At 39.6% G+C, this 20,958-nt stretch overlaps 1 protein-coding gene across 4 annotated transcripts in view; it reads right to left on the bottom strand.

The window, feature by feature from the left end:
* Positions 1-20,958, bottom strand: part of LOC141955374 (ephrin type-B receptor 5) — a 101,871-nt gene that overhangs the window by 66,509 nt on the left and 14,404 nt on the right. For all 4 annotated transcript variants that reach the window (XM_074895238.1, XM_074895219.1, XM_074895292.1 and 1 more), the window contains exons 3-4: positions 12,012-12,229; positions 1,479-1,543 (exon numbers count right to left, since the gene is read on the bottom strand). In XM_074895238.1, coding sequence (XP_074751339.1) covers positions 1,479-1,543; positions 12,012-12,105 — 159 coding nt within the window. In that variant the 5' untranslated portion in view covers positions 12,106-12,229. The remainder of the gene's footprint in view (positions 1-1,478; positions 1,544-12,011; positions 12,230-20,958) is intronic.

The raw sequence follows: 20,958 nt of genomic DNA, 5'->3' as shown, positions 1-20,958 counted from the left end.
ACAACACCCTTCTGGACAAATTATCCAGCTGTGGGATGAGCAGGTACATGGTGTGATGGGTAAAGAACTGGCTGGACAGTAGTGCTCAAAGAGTTGTAGTGAATGGGGCTACACCTGGCTGGTGACCGGTCATCAACGCTGTTCCTCAGGGCTCAATTCTAGGGCCAGTTCTGTTCAATATCTTTATCAGTGATCTGGATGCAGGACTTGAATGCAACATTAGCAAGTTTGCTGATGATACCAAGCTGGGAAGTACTTTGACTCTCTTGAGGGACAAGAGGCCTTGCAGAAGGGTCTAGATAGACTGGAACACTGGGCAATCATCAATGGAATAAATTTTAACAAGACAAAATGCTGGATTCTGCACCTACGATGGGGTAATGCCAGGCACAAGTATAAACTGAGAGAGGAGTTGCTGGAGAGCAGCCTTGCAGAAAGGGATCTGGGGGTGCTGGATGGCAGCTGGCTCAATCAAGGGATCTGGGGGTACTCAATATCAGCAGTGTGCTCTGGTAGCAAAGAGGGCAAACCGCATCCTGGAGTGCATCAAGCACAGCATGACCAGCTGGTCAAAGATGTGATTCAGCATTGGTGTGGCCTCACCTTGAGTGCTGGGTGCAGTTCTGGGTCCCACAATTTCAGAAGGATGTGAAGGTCCTTGAATGTGTCCAGAGAACAGCAAGAAAGCTGGTTAAAGGTCTGGAAGAAATGTCCTATGGAGAGTGGTTAAGGACTTTGGGCTCATTTAGTTTGGAGAAAAGGAGGCTGAGGGGTGACCTCATTGCTCTCTGCAGCTTCCTGAGGAGGGGAAGTGGACAGGGAGGTGCTGATCTCTTCTCCCTGGTATCCAGTGATAGGATGTGTGGGAATGGTTCAAAGCTGCATCAGGGGAAGTTCAGACTTGACAGTAGGAAACATTACCAAGAGGGCAGCCAAACACTGGAACATGCTTCTTAGAGAGGTGGTCGATGGCCCACGTCTGTCAGTGTTGAAGGACAATGCCCTTAACATGGTTTAACTTTTGGTCAGCTGTGAAATGATCAGGCGGTTGTACTAGATGATCACTGTAGGTCCTTTCCAACGGAAATAATTCTATTCTATTCTATTCTATTCTATTCTATTCTATTCTATTCTATTCTATTCTATTCTATTCTCGCCTCGCTTAGCCTAGCCTAGCCTAGCCTAGCCTAGCCTAGCCTAGCCTAGCCTAGCCAGTCTGTGTGGAGGGATGGCTGGATACCTCATGAGTATTTCTGAAGTAGGGTGGAAGGAAGAGGGTAAGGGGCTGGAGTAATATTCCACCCAGTATCCTCCTCTCTTAACAATCTGGCTTTGCACAACATACTGTGTTCAAATTGTTCATATGTAGCAAATCCATAAAACAAGTCTCATTGGATCCCATTTCCCTTTCTTCATCAGATGCATGCATGCCTCCCCAGCAGAGGTGTGGTCAAGAAGAGGACAAGGGAAATGCTTACCCCATCAGAAGGGTGGGTAGTCCAGCCAATCTCTGAGGTCTCTCCAGTTGTATCCAAAAGTACTTCTGTTTATATTTTAAAAAATTAAGTTAAAAAAAAAAAAAAAAAGCATTTGCGTTTTTACAAGTCAGGCTAAAATTTTATCTGTCCCTCATAAGATTGTCTCTGAACACACACACACACACACACCCCAACCCATGCCTTGTAGAGGGCTTCCACACACCCAGAATATACATTCATGTATTGAGATTAAATATGATAGGCTATGTCCATAGTAGTAAATTAAGCAGGGCCAGAGGCACTGGGCACATAATCATGCTAACTCATGGTTAGCAAGTTGCTTGCCAATATTCTGGCCAGACAAAAACTTTCCTGGGCAAAGTGTAACCCCACTGATGGCATGCAGCAGAATTATAATAAGCAGTACAGATGCAGCCACCCTTTTCTTTTTTGAAAGAAAAGGGTGGGACAGAAACATGAGTTACATGAATGCATGCCAGTCATGGCTTCCCATTTTATTTTCAGGTGTAAATGTGGACATAAGGCCAAGACACTTTTATTTTCAGGTCTGGAACCAAATTTCTATGAGAGTTTAGGATGATGACCCATTTGATCCTGTAATGAATTCACTTTGTTCTGGAGCTGGGCATTAGCCTGCGTACGGATCCCAGTTTTACCAGAAAATCAGCATTAGTCTTTTGCATTATACTGCTCAGGAGTAGGGTGCATGCAGAACTTTACAGGCCTAGTTTATTCCCACAACTTGTCTGCATTTCTGCTGTTACTGAATCTACCATTGGAGACAGGTACTAGACTTTACTGCTCTTGCGGATGTTATTCTCTGTTCAGGTACAAAGAAAAACAGTAGAGATTGCCACAGTGCAAGTTATATACACAGTATTCTCCAGAAGTGAATGGTAAGGTCTGAGACCACCCTGGAAGTATGCAAGCATGTGTGTTTTTCTGTGTACATTTGCAGTGGGAACATAGGGGAAGAAAGACTCCACCAAATAGGCATTTACATGTGTTGATTCATACTGTACAAATCAACCGCTTTTTCTTAAATTCTGGAAAGTCAATCTCTTTTGTTTGGTTATTTTAATTTTAATTTTTCTATCTTGTTGCTTTGTTTAAAAAAGGCCCAAAAAACAAGACAGAAAAAGCCAGAACCCAACAGCAACATTCAGTTTATTTACAAACAGGATTCACTATTCCCTTTGTAAAGGTTTAATGATATGATTGTCCCATGTTTTACATAGGAGAGATCCTCAGTAGTTCACATTTCCAAATTATGGACTGCTAACTTCACTATCCCTATCAGTACTCCTGGGGATTCACTCCACATTAATCAGCAGAAAGGAAAGACTACACTTGTCCTAAAGCAGACATGATCAAGTAAGTAAGTTTATCCAGACCTCAGGCTTCACTGATGTCCCCAAACTGATGTTCCCTACATTCCTACATGAGATCATGTATTTCTTATACCTTCCTGAGGAGCTGATCCAGTTCCTTGCTTCAAAAACAGTGCAAAATATTTGGGCTGGCTTGCTGGAACTGGGAAGAGCTACTGGTTACAGCTGAAGCACAATCCCACTAAAATTCCCTAACAGACCTCAGAAAATGCTGAGCAGCTCAGAACTTAAGGATAGCTCAGCCCAGATGGCTTCTCTGAGTGGCAAAACATCTGTGAAAGGCCTATGCCTCATTGAGGTTTAGTCTTCCCTTGGGCTGTCCTGGCAGCAGAGGGATTTGGCATTCCCCCATGCACATTACTGTCTCAATTGCACAGTCTGGCACAAGGGTTGCACTCTGTCATGGCAGTACTTTGTAACTGGATTCCCTAACATGGCTTTGATATGCTGGAGTAAATATACAACGTAATTTTCAGCAAAGAAAGAACTTTTTTTTTTCTAGTTGGGTCTGAGTCTCCCAGTTATCAAAGTATAATGCAACTAGCCCATGGAAACTAGGAGAAAGTAAAATAGAGAAAAGTTAATTGGGGCATGGAAATTCAGATTAAAAGTGAGAAAGGAAAGAAGAAAGAAAATAGATGTCTTGTTCAGCAGCCTGGGCTCTGCCATGACTAGCAGGAAGCACATTCTCCAGACAGCTTCTCACCAGTGAGCAATGTAATCTTCATCAAGCACATGAATATTTCACAGTGAACAGATACAGGAAGCTTGAAGCAGACAGAACTGTCCCTCTCACAGTGAGTATTTTAAATCAGGAAACATTAGGAAAATAAGAAAAGTACGCAAGAATGTTATGTACATAAATCTCATTTGGTGACTTATGGTCAAAAGTCCTTCACTAATTTTCTTCTTTTTCTCCCTTTCTTACTGCCTCTATGCCTTGAATCAGATCCTCAGTCACACCAGCTGCATGTACACTTATAAATCTAGCAAGCTGTTGGACTGCTCTCGGCCGAGTATGGTTCACATTCATGTGGCGAAAAACTCCAATGCCACAGAAGTGCGTGGCTGCACCCAAACCATCTCTCATTCTAACCTCTGATTTATGCCTAGGCACTGCTTAGGAGAAGGTTAGCTGACATGGGCCAAAACCATGATGATGGGTATTAACCTGTGCTAATAATTTAACAGTATGAATGACTACGTAACAGTGTACAGGTATAAGCCTTTACTTGCTACTTTATTAGTACTGATGCAGCATTCCCTCAGTGTATTGGGCCAGATTAGTCTTCTGCTGCTCTTCAGTGCAGATAGCAATGATCTGCCCGCCTGAGTTTACCAACCTGAAAGAAAAATAGCTTTCCACTTTGCTCAAAATCAAGGGTCTTGCAAGATCAGATCAGATACAGGCCCAGAACAGTCCATGATGCTTCTAGAGACCACACTTATTCAGGTGACCTCAGAGTATCATCAAAACTGTATTCCACTTTGGGTTAAAAATGAGGAATAATCAAGGTATCTGAGCAATCTGGAGGCTTTTAAACACATGAAAAGGTGACAGTTCTTCTTTGACTCCTGCTTTAATCTTACATCTTTGAAGACTGAGATTCCAATTTCTTATTAAGACTCTTGCTTTAGTTCATAGAAGAGAAAAATAGCTGATGAGAGATTCTCCTGTATTTCTCTTCCCAAAACAGAAAAAACACCCCATAATATTTTATAGTAGAGTCAAATGGTTTCATTACACTCTTCCTAAAACAAAATTCAGAATTAACTACACTCTCAGTTCAGTGTCCTCTGTCCTTGCAGGTCAGAAAGGGTGAAAAAAAATCCCTAAGACTTATGTTAGTACCAGTCAATACTTACACCACAAACCAATCTCTTGGGCTGCACTATACTATAATGTCATCATCAAGACCAACTGGGCAGAGGTTGGAATTTATTACAGATTATTATTACAGATGAGGCTGCTCAGAATAGACATGTTAATGATTTTCAGATTTTGGTTAGCCTATACTTTCAGACAAGACACTTTAATGTTTGTGTTACAGGCAAAAATGTTCCCCTGATGCAGGGGAAGATGACAATTCACCCAAGGATGACTGACCCTCTGAAAACCTTCATGAAGACAGAGTTCACCTAACAGCTTTCTGGATTATAAAGATGGCCTAACAGCTTTCTGGAGTGAAGAACACTTGTCCTCTCTGTCTTAATAGTGGAGAAACATTGAAAAGAAAACTGATCCTGAGAAGGCAGTGAAAGAATCCCTTTACCTGTGGGATGAGAAGCTTGTCCTCTCTGTCTTAATAGTGGAGTGCTGCATGAGGAAATTCTACAACTCAAGTCTAGGCAAACTACCACTGAGAAGAAAACTGATCCTGAGAGGGCAGTGAAAGAATCCCTTTATCTGTGGGATGAGAAGCTGATGCTAAGAATGACCAGACTATATAATGACAGAACGAACCAAGCTGGAAGGGAGGTCATCTTGATCAACACCCTTCTCAAGACCAGGCTAAATTACAGTAGGCTGCTCAAGGCTCTAGCCAGTTTAATTCTGAATATAACCAAATGTACACAGAATTTGGTAGGTAAGGCAAAGGGCACTAGGGTAGAAGGTAACATTCAGAGAGTTTGCTTTGCTGTGCAGCACCATGACCCAAGCAGCAAAGTTCTCTGGCTTAATAAGACTTCTTGAAATTAAATATTACTGTACTTATTCTGCCTTGTATTATCAGGCCTTGAACAGAACAAGTAGGAAGACTGTGAATGCTCTCTTAGGGAGGGCTGGAAAGAGCGTTCTCTGGGCTTGTGCAAAACTATTGTTAGGGATTGGCAAATCCTGTAGCCTCATGTAAGCAAGACTCCTGCACCTCCATGTCCCCACATCTAATCAATAACAAGGTTGAGTGGGTATTCCCAATAGGCACACACACAAACACACAGAGTACATATATAAATGGCCAGCCACGAAGATCAATACATACAGAAACACTCACCAGTAACACAAACAGAGAAAGCATCACCAACGGCCTCATTCTGCTCTCCTTTCCGGCTGGTCAGGATACAGGTCCGTTAGTGGCAAATATATATGTATTTATACACAGCATGGATCCCTGCAATAACTGTCCTTGAACATTCAGTCTCCAGTAGCTGACCTTTGGATCTGTGGTCTCCCCATTTGCTGGCACCTGCACATACAAGTACCTGAAGCTTGCATCTCCACTCCTGTTCCTAGTATTCTGACACCCTCACTCCCTTTTACATCCCTTCACACACAGACACAGGCACACTATTGATCCTCTGCTACCTGGTTTTAGGCATCCAATCCACCCAGTAGCTTGTCCTGGATTCTCATTCTCCTAGGTTGCTGGCACTTGGACATGTGAGCCCCCAGGGCTCACCACCAGTTGCTGTAGTGCTGCCCCACTCCACAGAACCCCACTTACACATACAAACACATGCAGAGGCACACACACTGGATTCCTCCAGTAACTTGCCTTAGACATCAGTCTAGGCAGCATCTGGCCCTTGGATCGTCTTGTCTCCGGTGCACAGAGATACACAGTATACAGACAGGACTCTTAAAGAACCCCCAGAACTTATGGTGTCCCCAGTAGTTGGCCTGGACCTCTTGATCCCCTCAGAAGATAGCTCCTCTAGATGTCTCGGTCACAGGGACACACACATGAAAACAGGTGTCTCATTTGTCCCCCAGACTCTATGGTATCTCCCTGGTTTCCCAACTCACTTACTCTACGAATCAGATAGTCTGGCTTGATATTTGCTGGAGATCACAGACTGACTCAGATAAACTCACTCACTCCAGTTGCTGGCACCACAGATGCACAGATCCTATGACTCATGGTCCAACTTGAGTTCCTGGTACTTGATTTTCATCCACCTCAGGCTCTTCAGGTACTGGCAGCACTGACACATGGGCCCCTATGATCTTTGGTTCAGATCCAGTTGCTGGCATTTAAATGTCCACATACACACAAAATAAAGCACCCTCACCCAGGTAACTAGTGAAAAATTGAATTTAATAAGAAGATAGGACAGAGTGGTCATCAGGTGCAGGTCAAGGCCTGACAGGTATACTGACCAGTAGCTTGTTTACACATGACTGGCCCCTTATGTCTATTTTCTCACACTTGATCCTCCCCAAAACCACTTGATGTCCCCCTTTCCCCACCTATAGTTCCCCTCCTGAGCAACCCACGTAAGTTTTGCCAAAGCCCCAAATGATCTTCCCTTCATCCCATAATAAATCCCATACCCCTGTTGGCAGTAATCCCCCTCAATCCACACAGTATTCCAGAGAGCACTTCCATTGATTTATCTTAACGAGTTCCATTCCCTCTCAGTGGGCTGATCACACTCCTGTGATAGCCCTGGGAGAAGCTGGGTCAGGGTGCTTATTTCTCTGTTAGGTTATTTGGGTTCCCCTGCCTGTCATTGTTCCTCTGTGTTCCTTTGAGTGTGAGGAGAGAAGCCCTTTATCATGCAACTGAACAAATATATTTATATATGGGGGAGACACAATACAGTGAAACCTTTGGGAAGCCTTTAATATACTAGAACTTCTTCCAAAGCTAAAAAGCTATTGTAGTGAAGTATATATCAATGGCTAGTGACATATGTAACTGCAACAAGTACTTATTTTTCAAGAATAAGTTGATGAAACAAGTAAAAAACCAGACAAAAATAGCCAAAAATTCCCACTTAGTACTCAATACAAAACCTGCTGTTGTTTAACTAAACCGGTTCAGCTATGACTTAACATGAAAAAACAAGCTAGAGAGTTATAAAATATGCCTCTAATATAAGAGAATATATATAAAACCAACCTATATGAGGCAAATGAGGCTGACCTTTTGGATAAATCTATATTGTGAAGTCATTCCTGCAGTGAACGCTCCTGTATTACTTCTGTATTGGCAATTAATAGAAAAAGCTATTTAAAGCCAGTGAGATATGTATTTAGTGACTTTCATGAAGTATAGTATTTTTTGACTACTTGCTATGTCAGAGCAAAAAGCTGATACTATCAGAACAGGATTCTCAGACCCCAATCAGGAATTATGCACCTGTGAAAGGTAGCAGCCAAATGGTCTAGGATATGGAAATACACAACTATTTGCAAGGTAGGACAGATTTTAAGCTTTATGAATGACCGTGTATTTTTCCCTTTACCTCCACTATCCCTTTGTTAAAGCTCTTGGGAAACTGCCAGGATTAGCATGTTGCACTAATTCCTCTGTGGATGTCGGGAAATGCAGACATCAGGAAACAAAAATAAAGGACTTTAAATGCTTAGTTTCAACTTTGCATTTGCAATCAAATTAAATTATTATCTACAACTTTCCTAGTACTGTGATATAATATGTATTCTTCTAGAGTTTAACAGATTCATTCTGCAAATACCCACTGTTGAGTCTAGAACCCATCCAACTGCCACTACCATCAAACCAGCTACTTCATATGACAGTGTCATTTTTAGTTTATCTGTTTTCCTGCCTATTTTTTTTTTTCTATAAACATTAAAAAGTGATCTTGGGTCTGGTTTCACTGAAGCATAAATTGAAGCCCAAGATACTGTATATTACAAGAGTACTGTTATGGGTTGTGTTGTTTTGTTTTTGTTTTTGTTTTTTTTTTAAGCTTTAATTAGCTTCGAATATAAACAGTCTTAGCTGCAACATGAGTAGGCTCCACTGTCCTGCTGGCCTCCAAGCAGCAAGAGGTAGCCTGCAGCTTGTGAACAGTTTCAACGCAGGGCTATGGTACACACCTGGGAATCTATTACAGGAGAAAACAAATCAAGTGGAGCTGCTAGGACTAACCAATGGGATAACCCAGACACCCCTCCTCTTATAAACAAGCTGCACATCCAGCCCAGTCCCATTCACCTTCTGAATGACTATAACAAGAGATTCCTCTGCCCTGGGCTTTCCAAGAATATGGCAAAGATTTTGGTATACAGGGAAATGTCAGGAAAGAACATAATGGGAAATCTTTACCGGGATTTTAATAACCCATGTGAATCACAAGCAAATGAAGTAAAAAGTTAATTTTACTTTTTTGGGGTTTTCCCCCTGAAGTAAAATAACACCCATTTAAATTTTTCTTTGCATATAATAAAACAAAAGGCAATGGTATTTTTTTAATTTGAAGATTACCTTTGAGGAAACTCTAGTTTTCTTTCCCTTCAAAGACATTTTAGCAATCAGTACTTCTTGAATACAACCTTGAATTTCTGGAAGATATTTAAAAAGGCTGTCCAGCCATTCTGCAGGCTGGAGAGTTTGTTGTAAAATAAATGCAGTCACTCACATGCAGAACGCATCATTCCTTTGGAACACATTGAATGAGTTCTGCAAAATGAACTCTGCAAAATGAACTTGTGTTTAAGCTGTAACCATTTATAACTCAGTAAAAGCAAAACCAATATTCCACATAAAATTTAACTATGTGCTCTTGTAAGAGCTATTTCATTAGCAAGTTATCACTTGCTCTCAGCTATTTTTACTTTAGCCCCATCAGGCATTCTTAAATTCTGTGCTTCACTAACTTTTACAATCAGAAGGGTTAACCTACAAAAATGTTAAATGATAAATTGTAGACAATAATTACAGACATGTATAGATACAGAAATAAAATTTCTGTATATTTCTATACATATTTTTGAACAAAAGGAAAAAAATCTATTTTTTTCAGCCAGCATGTAGCACAAAAATAATAGTCCCCAAACTAAAACCTCAAAAACTTTCAGAGCCATAACTGTGGGAAATGCGATCTTAATGAAAACTTCTGTGCAATCTTGTTTCCTTTTATAAAGCTAAAATAGTAAGTTTACAAATATCTTTTGTTTGAAAAACAGTTTTCCGTCATGTTTCCCATGCAGTTTTTTTTCTAGTCTAAAAATCATGCCTGGAAAATTTTTAATCGTCATGCTCATTCCTAGTGAAATCAGTGTGTCCAAATACTAGATCTGTATCAAGTAAGTTCAGCCTAATGATTCCTTTTTATGCATTAAAAACAACAATAACAACAAAAACATTTTCTATTGCTTACAAGAACTTCTTTACTCCTGATTCATGAAGGGGTTTAAGGTCCCATTAGGTCCTGTAAAAGGGTGCTGCTTTCCTTCTATCTGAAAAGCATTCTGCATAAAAAGTATTTGCTCTTTTCATAATGCATAGAAAGGTGGTTTGAATACTTTGGTTATTTTTCTTCCCTTCCCACAGCTTCTCCTTCTTAACAACTTACATTATGGTTTTATCAAAATAGGTTTTCCCCTTTTAGAAAATGTCAAACAAAGCTTAGTTTGAGACAAAAGCAATTTACAGTCAGCCTGTTTAACTCAAATGCCTGAGAAACACTTGCAAGAAAAATTACCTTCATTGTTTTTCCCACTCAGTTAACCCTCATCAGTTAGAGATGAGACGTATTTTAGACACCATCTAAACCTTCTAAGAAACTTTACAAAAACTGAAGACCAAAGTGGATGTTCCCTATATTTTTCAACTTAAATCTTGAAACCTGAAGTTCAAGTTTCTGCTACACACAGTAATGAGTCAACAAAATGGCCACGTTTTTTTTTTCTTCCTGATGGATAACTCTGTATAAAGAAAAGCACTCTAAATAGTTATCATCAGACTTCCCTTCCCCTAATGCATAATTCTTCTTTGCCTTTTGACCACAACAAAAATACTTACCTCTGACATGAAAATTACCTTTGGAGTGCGATCCTAGGACCATGTAGTTCAGTCACAATGTAAGGCGCTAACACCCCTGACTGAATTGAGAGTTGAAATTCAGCTCATGGGCACCTTTACTGCTTCATCTCCATAGGCAGAATTTTACTGTCCTATTTTAATTCAGGCAATTCAACCATGTGATCTGTGAAGCTGTATCACACAGTGTTTTCTAAATTCCAGTCACTGAATTCCAGAAATGTCAAATCCTATAGGCATCACTGAGTTACTTCAGATTTGCACAGAATGGACATTTTCTGTCCCTTTTCCATCTCAGTTCCTTTATCAGTTACACTAAGGAATAACATTACTTTGTAAAATATTTTTTAAATCAGCTATTAACAGAGTTGCAGAGATTTTAGAATTTGTGTTATACTTTTATATCAATTATTTCCTCTCTGAAGGAGAGGAACTCCCATTCCATTCCCCTCCTAGTAAGAGAAGGAATGCTTTAACAGGTTTCCTCTTCACTATTAGTAAGAAAAAGCCAGTAGTTTTTATTTCCCCATCTCCATCCTCTTTTTCTTAGACCTCACACTATTCTCCTTTCCCTTCCTCCAGGTCTTTTCTTCCTTGTCTCCCTCTGATTCCCTCTCTCCCTCCCATCCTTTTTCAGAGACTTTCACATATGCAAGAGATAAACATTCATCACAAAGCCGTGCAGTTCATTGAGCACATGTAGCTGCAAGGATATTACTTGGAACAAACAAGAGGATTGTTTACAATACCTCTGCCCTTCTCTAACTCTCTCCCATAGCTCTTATCGCTTGCTCTCACCACCCTCCCTCCTACCATCTTTCTTCTCCCATTTTCTTGGCCTCTCGTTTCCCTTTGCTCTATCCTGTCTTCACTGATCTCTCCCTCCTCTCCTCTGCTGGCTGAGCATGAACTGCTGCTTCTGTTAAAGGAAAGCATTTTCTCCGTATGAGGCAAGTTGTTCAGATGACAGAGACAAAAAATCCTGATTTCAGCCCAGTGGATGCTGCCTTGTAGAACAATATAAACATCAAGAGATTGTTTCATAAAACAAACATGGTGCAAGAACAGGAACACAAAAATCAAATACATGCAAAGCATAAACAAGGAGCTTATTCCTGGGGCAAAAAATTTATTCTTTGAGACTGTCACTTCCAAGATAGCTAGTAGAAATGTTCATTAATGGTCCTTCATAAGAAGGTTTGCCTGTCCTACTAGAAAGAGTATCTTTTTACATCTCATGAGATAGTGATCAGCCATCAAAGAAAGACATGTGCTCAAGGCTCATCTGGACTAGGATAAGCATATTGGAGAGCACACTTTTTTTTTTTTTTTTTTCTCTAGAGAAACTTTGTTAAGTTGTTGAATTATATAAAATCTGTTCTTACCTTCTAGCGAGGAGACCATATGAAAGAAGCAGACCATCCAGAGCCAACCCATTCCTGCCACTCTTCTTGCACTGATGCCAGCATTAGAATCCATGAAGATTCTCTGTAGATAGCACCATCTCCAAAAAACCCACACACCACTACCTTGATGTAGTAGATTTCTTGGGGTATTTTAATATCTTTCCAAATCAAAGCATAGAGGCCTTCACGCAGGAATACTGGTTAAGAAAAAACAGAAGGTGGGAACAGAAATCAGGTCACAATAATAAAGAACTGGCCATTTCTACACACCCACTCCATCATGTACTACTTTCAAGATACAGGTGAAAGAGAGTATCACAGACCCATTATCTACCATATACCCACACCTTCCACCTCAACATTTCAGTCCCAGTTGTTTTGTACGCTGACAGTACACACAGCTCTTAAGACATGCATGGCATCACTAAGAGTGGTGTTCCCAGATTAGTGTTAATCTATCCTACAATACAGGCTGTATTCTTACTTAAATCTCAGCCTTTACATCTATGGGAATGTCTCTTGGAAGATCTCCATTCCATTACCCCTGTATGCTTTCCAAATTCTGACTCTTATAATTTACACTTTGCCTTTTAAGGACTCTGCAGGGCATTAGCCATGACACAAGAGTTTTCACGTTTTTCGACAACACAAATCTACACTGCTGACACACCAGTAACTGTATTTCAGATCTGCATTTCATTTGTCCTTTTAAGCATATAACCGTCCAACATTATTGAAGCTGGAAAGTATTTCTCCCATTAATATGTTGTAGGTGAAGGAGCAAACATTGTGATATTTAAGGCCAAATAGGGAGCCTGCCAGGTTACAGCCAGGAAAAGCACACAAGTTCAAATTTATTATCTTAAATGGGAAAAAATCCAAGCAAAACCAAATAAAATTCCACCACCACCATTAAGAACCTGACATAAAGACTTATCTCACACTCAGGGAGCAGCATGTAGCACTGCATTAGATCAATCTAGCAAAATAATTTTGCTGAGCAAGGTACTTTTGGTTCCATTTCCCCAAATCTCAGCCCACAGGAGAAATATGGTATATGTAGGTTACATTCAAAAAGCTAGTATGTTTTGTTTCTTTAGGTGCTCTTTGCACAGAGCATTGAAAACACTTCAATATCTTCAGTGAGGTAGTGAAGTGTAGCTAAGGAGAAAGAAAAATGTCTCAGGCAATACAGAGAAATGGCTCAATAACTTGTCTGAAATAGGGGAGAGAAGAGTTGTAACTAAAAGGGGCAGCCTCACTGCAAGTATCTGAAAATCTAGCAATGGGGGATTTGAGCAAGTTTGGAATAGCAAAGAAATAAGGAGCCTGGGGAGTGTGATAAAAGGTAATGAAGTGCAATTTGATTTGCTTTACTAAAGAGATGGAGAAATTACTGGACAGGATGGAATAGTTCTCTCTGACGCTGCCCTTAATGAGAACCCATACACCAAACACAGATGAAACATAGGCACTCTTGAGCATCACTAAAATGTAAGTAAACTAAAGGGACCTCAGGAAGAAGCAAAATCTTTGACAAGAGAAAAATAAAATCAGTTAAGTATAACTGAGTAAAAATTAAGAATAAAATGGAATAATGAATATAATACAGGTATTGTGTATTAGTTTATGAAGCATGTATACACCACAGAAGAAAAACACCACTGGATGAAACTGTAAAAAAAAGAATCCAGGCTGAATGATTAGAAAACCCTTCTTTATGGAAAGAACTATCCAAGCACATAGCAGTCAGTGTTCTTCAGGAACAGGGCTGAAGACTGTTGCCTGAGCCACTAAAATCAAGACTTGGTACACCAGAATGAAGTCTGCATGACTACGCTACATGGAGACAGAATACTCAGCATTTGTCTTGCCAGTCAATCTGTAACATTGTAACATCTAAAAGCCTATTTTTTAGGCCAGCCAAATCCTGAGAGATGGGGACTTTTAAACATTCATTTTGAAGGGAAATAAATTCAGGAACAGAGGTCAAAAAAACTGAAAAAACCTTTCATTTCAGTCAATGGGACTACATTCTTTACAGAAGGTTTGAAAGCAGCCCACAATTCAGCCCTTCTCAACGTCACGTAACTTACGAATGGCAGAGCAGGAAACAGAACCCAAACACACTCTGGCTGCTGGATCTCAGGCCAAAGTCTTGAACTTACCAGGTAATATGTAAAGAGGAAATCAGTTTGCTACCACAAAACAGATAGAACTAAACAAACCCTGCTACCAAGAAGCAGACACAAAATAATTTTTGGCTTCAAGGAAACCAACCAGTTGTTCTCCTTCCCTCCCTACCTGCACATCTCTCTTACAACATCTGTTCAGCTGACCATGGCAGACCCTGTATCTCAGCAATGTTGCACCACTTTTCAGGAGGCATCATACAGCCTTTGTATGGATTAGACTGGAAAATTATTTTTCCCTGAAATAAACTGTGGCTAAATGAAAAAGCTGGTTTTGATTTAGCAGTTAAAAAAGGTAAATCTGTAATGTTTTTCATTCTGCCTTTTCCACACCTCCATGAAAATGCTTACTTCACAATGAAGGATAGAGGAGAACTTTATGGAAGCATTTAAGGGAGAGTAGGAGGGAAGCACTAGCTTCTCTGAATTGAAGAGTACCAAGCCCCTAAATTGCTAACCACTGCCCTGCCCTTCCCCCCAGTACTTGATGTGTGCAGAATTTGACTACACCCAAAGACACTCATCTTTCCTCTTCAGTTCTCCTAGTTTCTTCCCTACACCAAACTACTTAAACAGAAACCTCAAACCATCCCAACTTTTAAACCATCCTCTTCTCTTGTCTACACAAGCACCTTTCCATGGCCTTCTTAGCTTATTACTTCTTCCAAAACCACTTTCAGACCTCTCTTTGCTACAGAATCCACTATCCCCCATTCTCCTCCAAATTCAACTGCAAAGTCATACACCTTTCCTGGAAAGAATCCATCAATAACCTTAATTAAATACCTGTTCTCATGCTCTCTCTCTTCCAACTACATAGAACTTGCCACCCACACACTGGCTGTCAATCCTTCTTATGTTAACCCTTCCATAAAGGATTCTAAACCATTTTGGGCATATACTTCTTTGGCTAGTGGAATGATCTCCAACTCCTTGGAAGTCCTGAAAAATCATAAAGCATCTGAGAAGCATGACAGTTACTGACAACCAAATGTCTTTTAATGATTCAATCCTATAAAACAGTGAAGATGCCAAGCAATCAGAAAAAATCAATTATATATTGCCTTTGTTTTAGTACCAAGCTCCAAGAGATTGGAGATGGAAGTCTCCAGGTTATCTGCTTATGTTATTCACCAATACTATCATGATTGGTTACTTTGGCACCATCACTGTGGTATCTAGATTACCAAAATTAAATTATGTTCAGGATCGCAATAAGAGAAATTAAAAAAATCATCACCAGTATTTTCAATAATCCTCATTTCTTAGCTGAATAGCCAGCAAGGGAGAAGAGTTCTTTGGGAAGTTTGTCAAGACAACGGAGATTCCTCAACTTCTTTGGGCAACTGCTCCAGTGCTGAACCACTACCGGGGATGATTTTTTTGGTTCCTTATATAGTCACAATCTCTTTGCTATCTTCTGTTGTATATCTAAACAGAAGAGAATCAGCTCTTGCTCAGCATCTCAAAGCTTCTTCTACACAAGATTGCAAACACAAACTATTTCATCTGGAAAGCCTTGAATGTGACACATAGTATACCTGGTTTAACTGGCACTGTTTACAACCTGTTTCTTCTCACCAGCCAGCCAGTGCTGTAATTTCTTATTTTTTCTGGAACACTTTAGTACAATCTCCAGGCAAATGATGCTCAGTCCTGCAAGACAGTACAAATAGTGTTTCCATATGTACTAGGACAACTGACACTTGTACTGGTCTGTGCTCATGAGGTTTCTGTCACAAAGGGGGCTGTTGTGTGCCCATCCTGAACCTAAACTGTGGCAAACATGAAGGATTTCATGCAGCCAGCATCTCTGCAGCAGTTTCATGCAGATAATGGATTCCCTCAAAGTTCGAGCATTGTCAGTGATGACACCTGAAGAACCAGCCACAGAGCACTACTGTTGCTAAATGGGTTAGCATTGAATCAAAATTCTGTTACATCAGTGCATGCATTTTTATGAGAAGGGAAGCAGATTCGCTCCTAGGTTTGTGTAGTCACTTATGCATATATATCCCAATGGCATATGTCTTGACTCTTGATGGAGGTGTTCATGCACATGACAAACATAAGAGGGATCTTCTCAGAATGGACTCCTTTTTTCTTCTGGGTTTGCCTGGCACTCTGAGACTGATCAAAAACAGTGACAACTAGATATAAACAGTATTAATTCTCTTCTGGCCACAGGTTCTGACGGACCTAAGCTTTAAGGAAAACCCCTTGCTTTCTAAACCTTTTGATTTCACTCATAACTCATTATACAGGCCTTTGCTGAAACATGTTCTAGCTTAGTATGCAAACAGTATGTAGCCACAGATCAGAAAGTAATGCACATCGATCCTACTCCCCTCTGACAGAGACCACCTGCAGAACCTGACATCAAATAGCAGTTAAGCATTCATGTGAACCATTCAGGCACTCCTTTAGAATTAATAAAAAAGCTAGGATTGTTCAGGCACTGCACAAACCTCCTGGAGAAAATATGAGTGCCTGGCAGGTTCTTCCTCTACATGAATGGAATGTAGCTGTTGCTTTGAGTTCTGTGAAATCAGAGCAAACCACAGGCAGCAGGAAGACCTATTAGTCCCATAGCCCCCAATTTCTACATGAGAGCTAAGGGTAGTTCCAATATTTTATTCACTAAAAGCTGACATGTGCTTGATCCACTGCAGAGATGATGCTCCATACTGCACTGCTTTGGAGAAATCCCAACTCTACTATCAGTCCAAGTATCTTATTCCCAGGAGGCATGGAGGCAAATGGAAGCAATGGGGCTGTCAACACAGTACAAAAATTCTTGATCAAATCAGTTCTTAAGTGTTCCTTATGGCCTTCCTTACCAGAAGAACATTAGAGGTTTTGAATGTGCAGTCAAGACAATAACAATTCTGCATTCTTTAGTGCAAACTGTATTTCAAAGCACAAGAAAGAACACTGAAGAAGATCAGTGTCCATCTGACCCAAGTTTCCTCTGTGTCTCCAGTGCCAGGAAGAGGTGCTATTTGGTGACAGCTTGCAAGCCTGGACTGTATGTGCTCCACTCCCCTACTATTCCCCTAGTATTCACAAATACAAGACTAGATTTACTAGAGAGTATAATCCAATCCATTCCCTTTAGTATCTCTTTATGGTTTTATCTAATCCCTGTTTTGAACTTGCAACAGATTTGAAAATACATCTATCCCTGTGCAACAATGTATTTTTAATTGTTCTACTAATATAAGATGAAATCATAACAATGCCAGATTTTCCCTCTTTCTATTCTTAACTGTCCCAAGAATTTTTCCAAATCATCTTATTTTCTCCCACCGGAACAATGTTTCTTCCTCCTTCATTGTTAACTGACTCCTCTAGGCCTCTTTCACAGTAGAAATCATCATAAGGGTACAGCCTCCCTCCGCTACACTCGATTCAACAGATTTCCCTCATATTTGTCATATATCTTCCTCACACAAAGCATCTAGATGCAAAATAAATGCACCTCAAAAATTCTTCAGGGCAGAGAAAATGCTGTACCTTTGCAGGCACAGTCTTTTCTCCTCTTGCACATTTTGCACTATGAATCATAACAGCTTAATATTATCTCTCAGTGAGAAGCATTAGAAAGATAAATGAGCACAACATCAGGGAAAGTCAATAAACTACTATTCCAATTAATTTGTGCTGCATACTGATTCATCACATTTAGGCAGAGCACAAAAAATAGGAATTAATACTTCTCAGTCATGATAAACAGGGAACCACGGTAGTGTTATACATCAAGCAAGAGGCCTTTCCCCTCCTTTTCCCCTCAAGTTCTTTCCTACTATAATTGTTCCTTTGCCACTGAGATGCCCTATCTCAGTAGGATAAATCTCACAATGCTGTTGTGAAAAGCTGTCACTCAATGCCTGTGCAACACTAAGCATGATGTAATGCTGCCTACCCATCTTTCTCAGACAATAATTACAGTTACTGCTATTCATAGAAAACTTTATACGTCCCAAACTGGAAGTGAATGCGGGGAGAGCAACACATAATTTATTGCTCAGGGTTTTAATATTATAAAGTTAATGTGTTTTTCTTAAAAAAAATATTACTGGGGCACATATAGCAACACAGATAAACGTTTAATTAAATATATAAATTACTTCAATAGTTGTTGGATATCCTTTTATCCTCTGTTACTATCTGAGATTATTTTGAATGACTCTAAAATAATTAAAAAATATCTGAGAGGAGAGTGGAATTCTTAACAAAGCCTCGTGGAATTTTTACGGTGTGTTCAGTTTATTAATTTAATTTTGAGAGAAAGGCTGTAGGTGCTAATGTATAACTAACCTTAAAGGAATTCTTCCTCAACAACACACTTCCTAAAATATTTCCTCTAGCTGGCTTGACTTTTTTTTTTCTTGATTATCTAAATAGGGTTGTGTCTCTGTCTTTTGGGATTCTTTAAGTTTACAGGGACAATCCAAAGACTGATTTTGAATGCTCTCCAAAGAAAGATTTATTCCCTTGTTTACCATGGAAACACAGAGTCTTGAAGCTGATCTTCCACACTGATTATACATTTCCTAGTGGGATCCAAGTTAAGAACTTCCATAGCCCTTAAAGAGAAGTGATGTTTATTTTCATGAATTTTTATTAAGACTTTGAGGTTCAGATAGGGTGCCCAAATTAGAAGCATAATCAGTCAAACAATCTTTACAGTCAGTGGACTGAGCTGAATTGTCTTCAGTAGGTACTTAAGATCTGCACTAATTAAAAAAGAGCGCTATGGACAGCCGAATAGTCCCTTCCAGCTGACTCCTTATGTGCAGCCTAAAGGTATCTGGGGAGATTCTGAGCCTCTGTGCTGTCTTCCAATCCATACATGTGGCCACAATCACATTTCTTCAGGTAACCACAGTGTTTTCCTTTAAATCTCTCTTCTCTGCCGTGACACATATACTTGGCTAGAGAAGCCTCACAGCTTTTCTTGTGACCCTAGTCTATCTTCCTAACCAAAAATTTATTCACCACTGCTCTGTTTCTGCAGACTCTCTCAATGCCTCCCTTCTGCTATGCCTACCAAGAGGTACACTGATCTCTTGAAACCTGCAATTTAAAAAAAAAAGAAATTTAAAATTAAAGATACAGATTCTTTCTTCCACCTGCTTATTAGGTACCTTAATTACATGTATATTAAGTACAACAAAGCTCCTGAATAAAATCTCTTCCCACCTCATAAGATTTAACTTAACTGACAATTTTAATAGTGATACATGTACTTCTCAAAGAAATACTGGTAATTATACTCAAGTTTCTAACATTAACACCTGGAAGCAAAATCCCAGCTTTAGAATATTAATGACATTACAGAATGAAAAATGTGAAGAAATGCATTGTTGTGTATGTTATCCATCACTTGCCTGATAGAAACTCTCCTAAAAAATAATAGGAACTGGAGTGATAAAGAAATTACTCCTTTTGAATTTTCATAGAGTAAATAAATGAGCCTGCAGAAAGAAGAGGGAGAAAAAGAATCATCAGGTTCCCATCACATTTATCTTCTTTGATGGAAAGAGAAGACAACAGCTGGATGAACTGGGTATGGTTTCACTATGCTCTTATCAATTTTCCTTTAATTACTCAGGAAAATTCTCTCAGTACAAATGTGCACAGATCCCTGCAATGTACTTTTATCTATGTGGAAATAAACAGGATGTTTTCAACTTCAAGTATGATTTACCTTTAACAAGTATACTTTTAATCTGTACAAAAGGAAGACACAGGCTTCAGAGAGGAAAAAAATAGGTAATTACAAGATCTAGAGCACAGCAAAAACCTTCCTCAAGCACTGTGTAAAAGACTGTATTTCTAAAATCCTAAGCATAGAATTTTATGTTTAGGGCATCTCACTTACGTATCCCTGAAGATGGCCACATTATTAATTTCTAGGTGAAAAAATTCTGTGGTAGTAAAAATTCTTTGAAAATTGACATTTCCTTTCCTGGTACAACTGGCAATAGCTAAGTTTAAGTAAACACTTCAAATTTCACAGTAATTTTATGATAGAACAAGTTTGAAAACAAGGAAGAAGATGCGTACTATTTTGGCATTAAAAAGGGGAAGGGAAATAAAACTTTTTCACTAATAGTATTTAAACAAATGACGTGTGAATAAAAGTGTATGTCCCTAAAATCATGTTCTCATCTACTCAGCAATGCTGATCTTGCTTCTTTCTCACCTGAAATTAAATTTTTATTATACACCAAGTTCTGATTGCTGATGGATGCAAAATGATATAGAGGCCAAGCACAGTATTAGCATTGGCCAGACAAGCAACACCACCAATCAGACAAATAACCTTGACGTTTGCTGACCAAGTCTGCAAGAACATCTGCAAATCTGTGTAGACAAACCAGGAACAGAGCTATTAAAGGGCCTTAAAGGCACTGTCAGGACACTGGAATATAAATAAAGGGTCTGAAGAGTTGGATGGGGGGAAAGGTGAGAGTGGCTTAGAAAAGTAAGATATGGATAAGCCTAAGAAAAGGGATATGTTATACTAATGCTGTTTTCCACTTTAAATTAAAAATATAGCCTTACATGGCATGGCTAGAAAGATATGAACTAAGATCTATGCACAAACACTCAAAACATATAATGGAGGGCAAAAACCAAACTGAGAATATTTTTCTTAAACTGCTCTTTGTGGACAAAAGTTTGCAAAGTCGTTTATTAAGGATTAAGATTTTCTTCAGCTGCTG

This window comes from Athene noctua, chromosome 1, assembly GCF_965140245.1.
Source record: "Athene noctua chromosome 1, bAthNoc1.hap1.1, whole genome shotgun sequence".
In the NCBI taxonomy this organism is placed as follows: Eukaryota; Metazoa; Chordata; class Aves; order Strigiformes; family Strigidae; genus Athene; species Athene noctua.
Note: the sequence above shows the minus strand (reverse complement) of the source record. Positions and strands in the feature narration are given on the sequence as shown.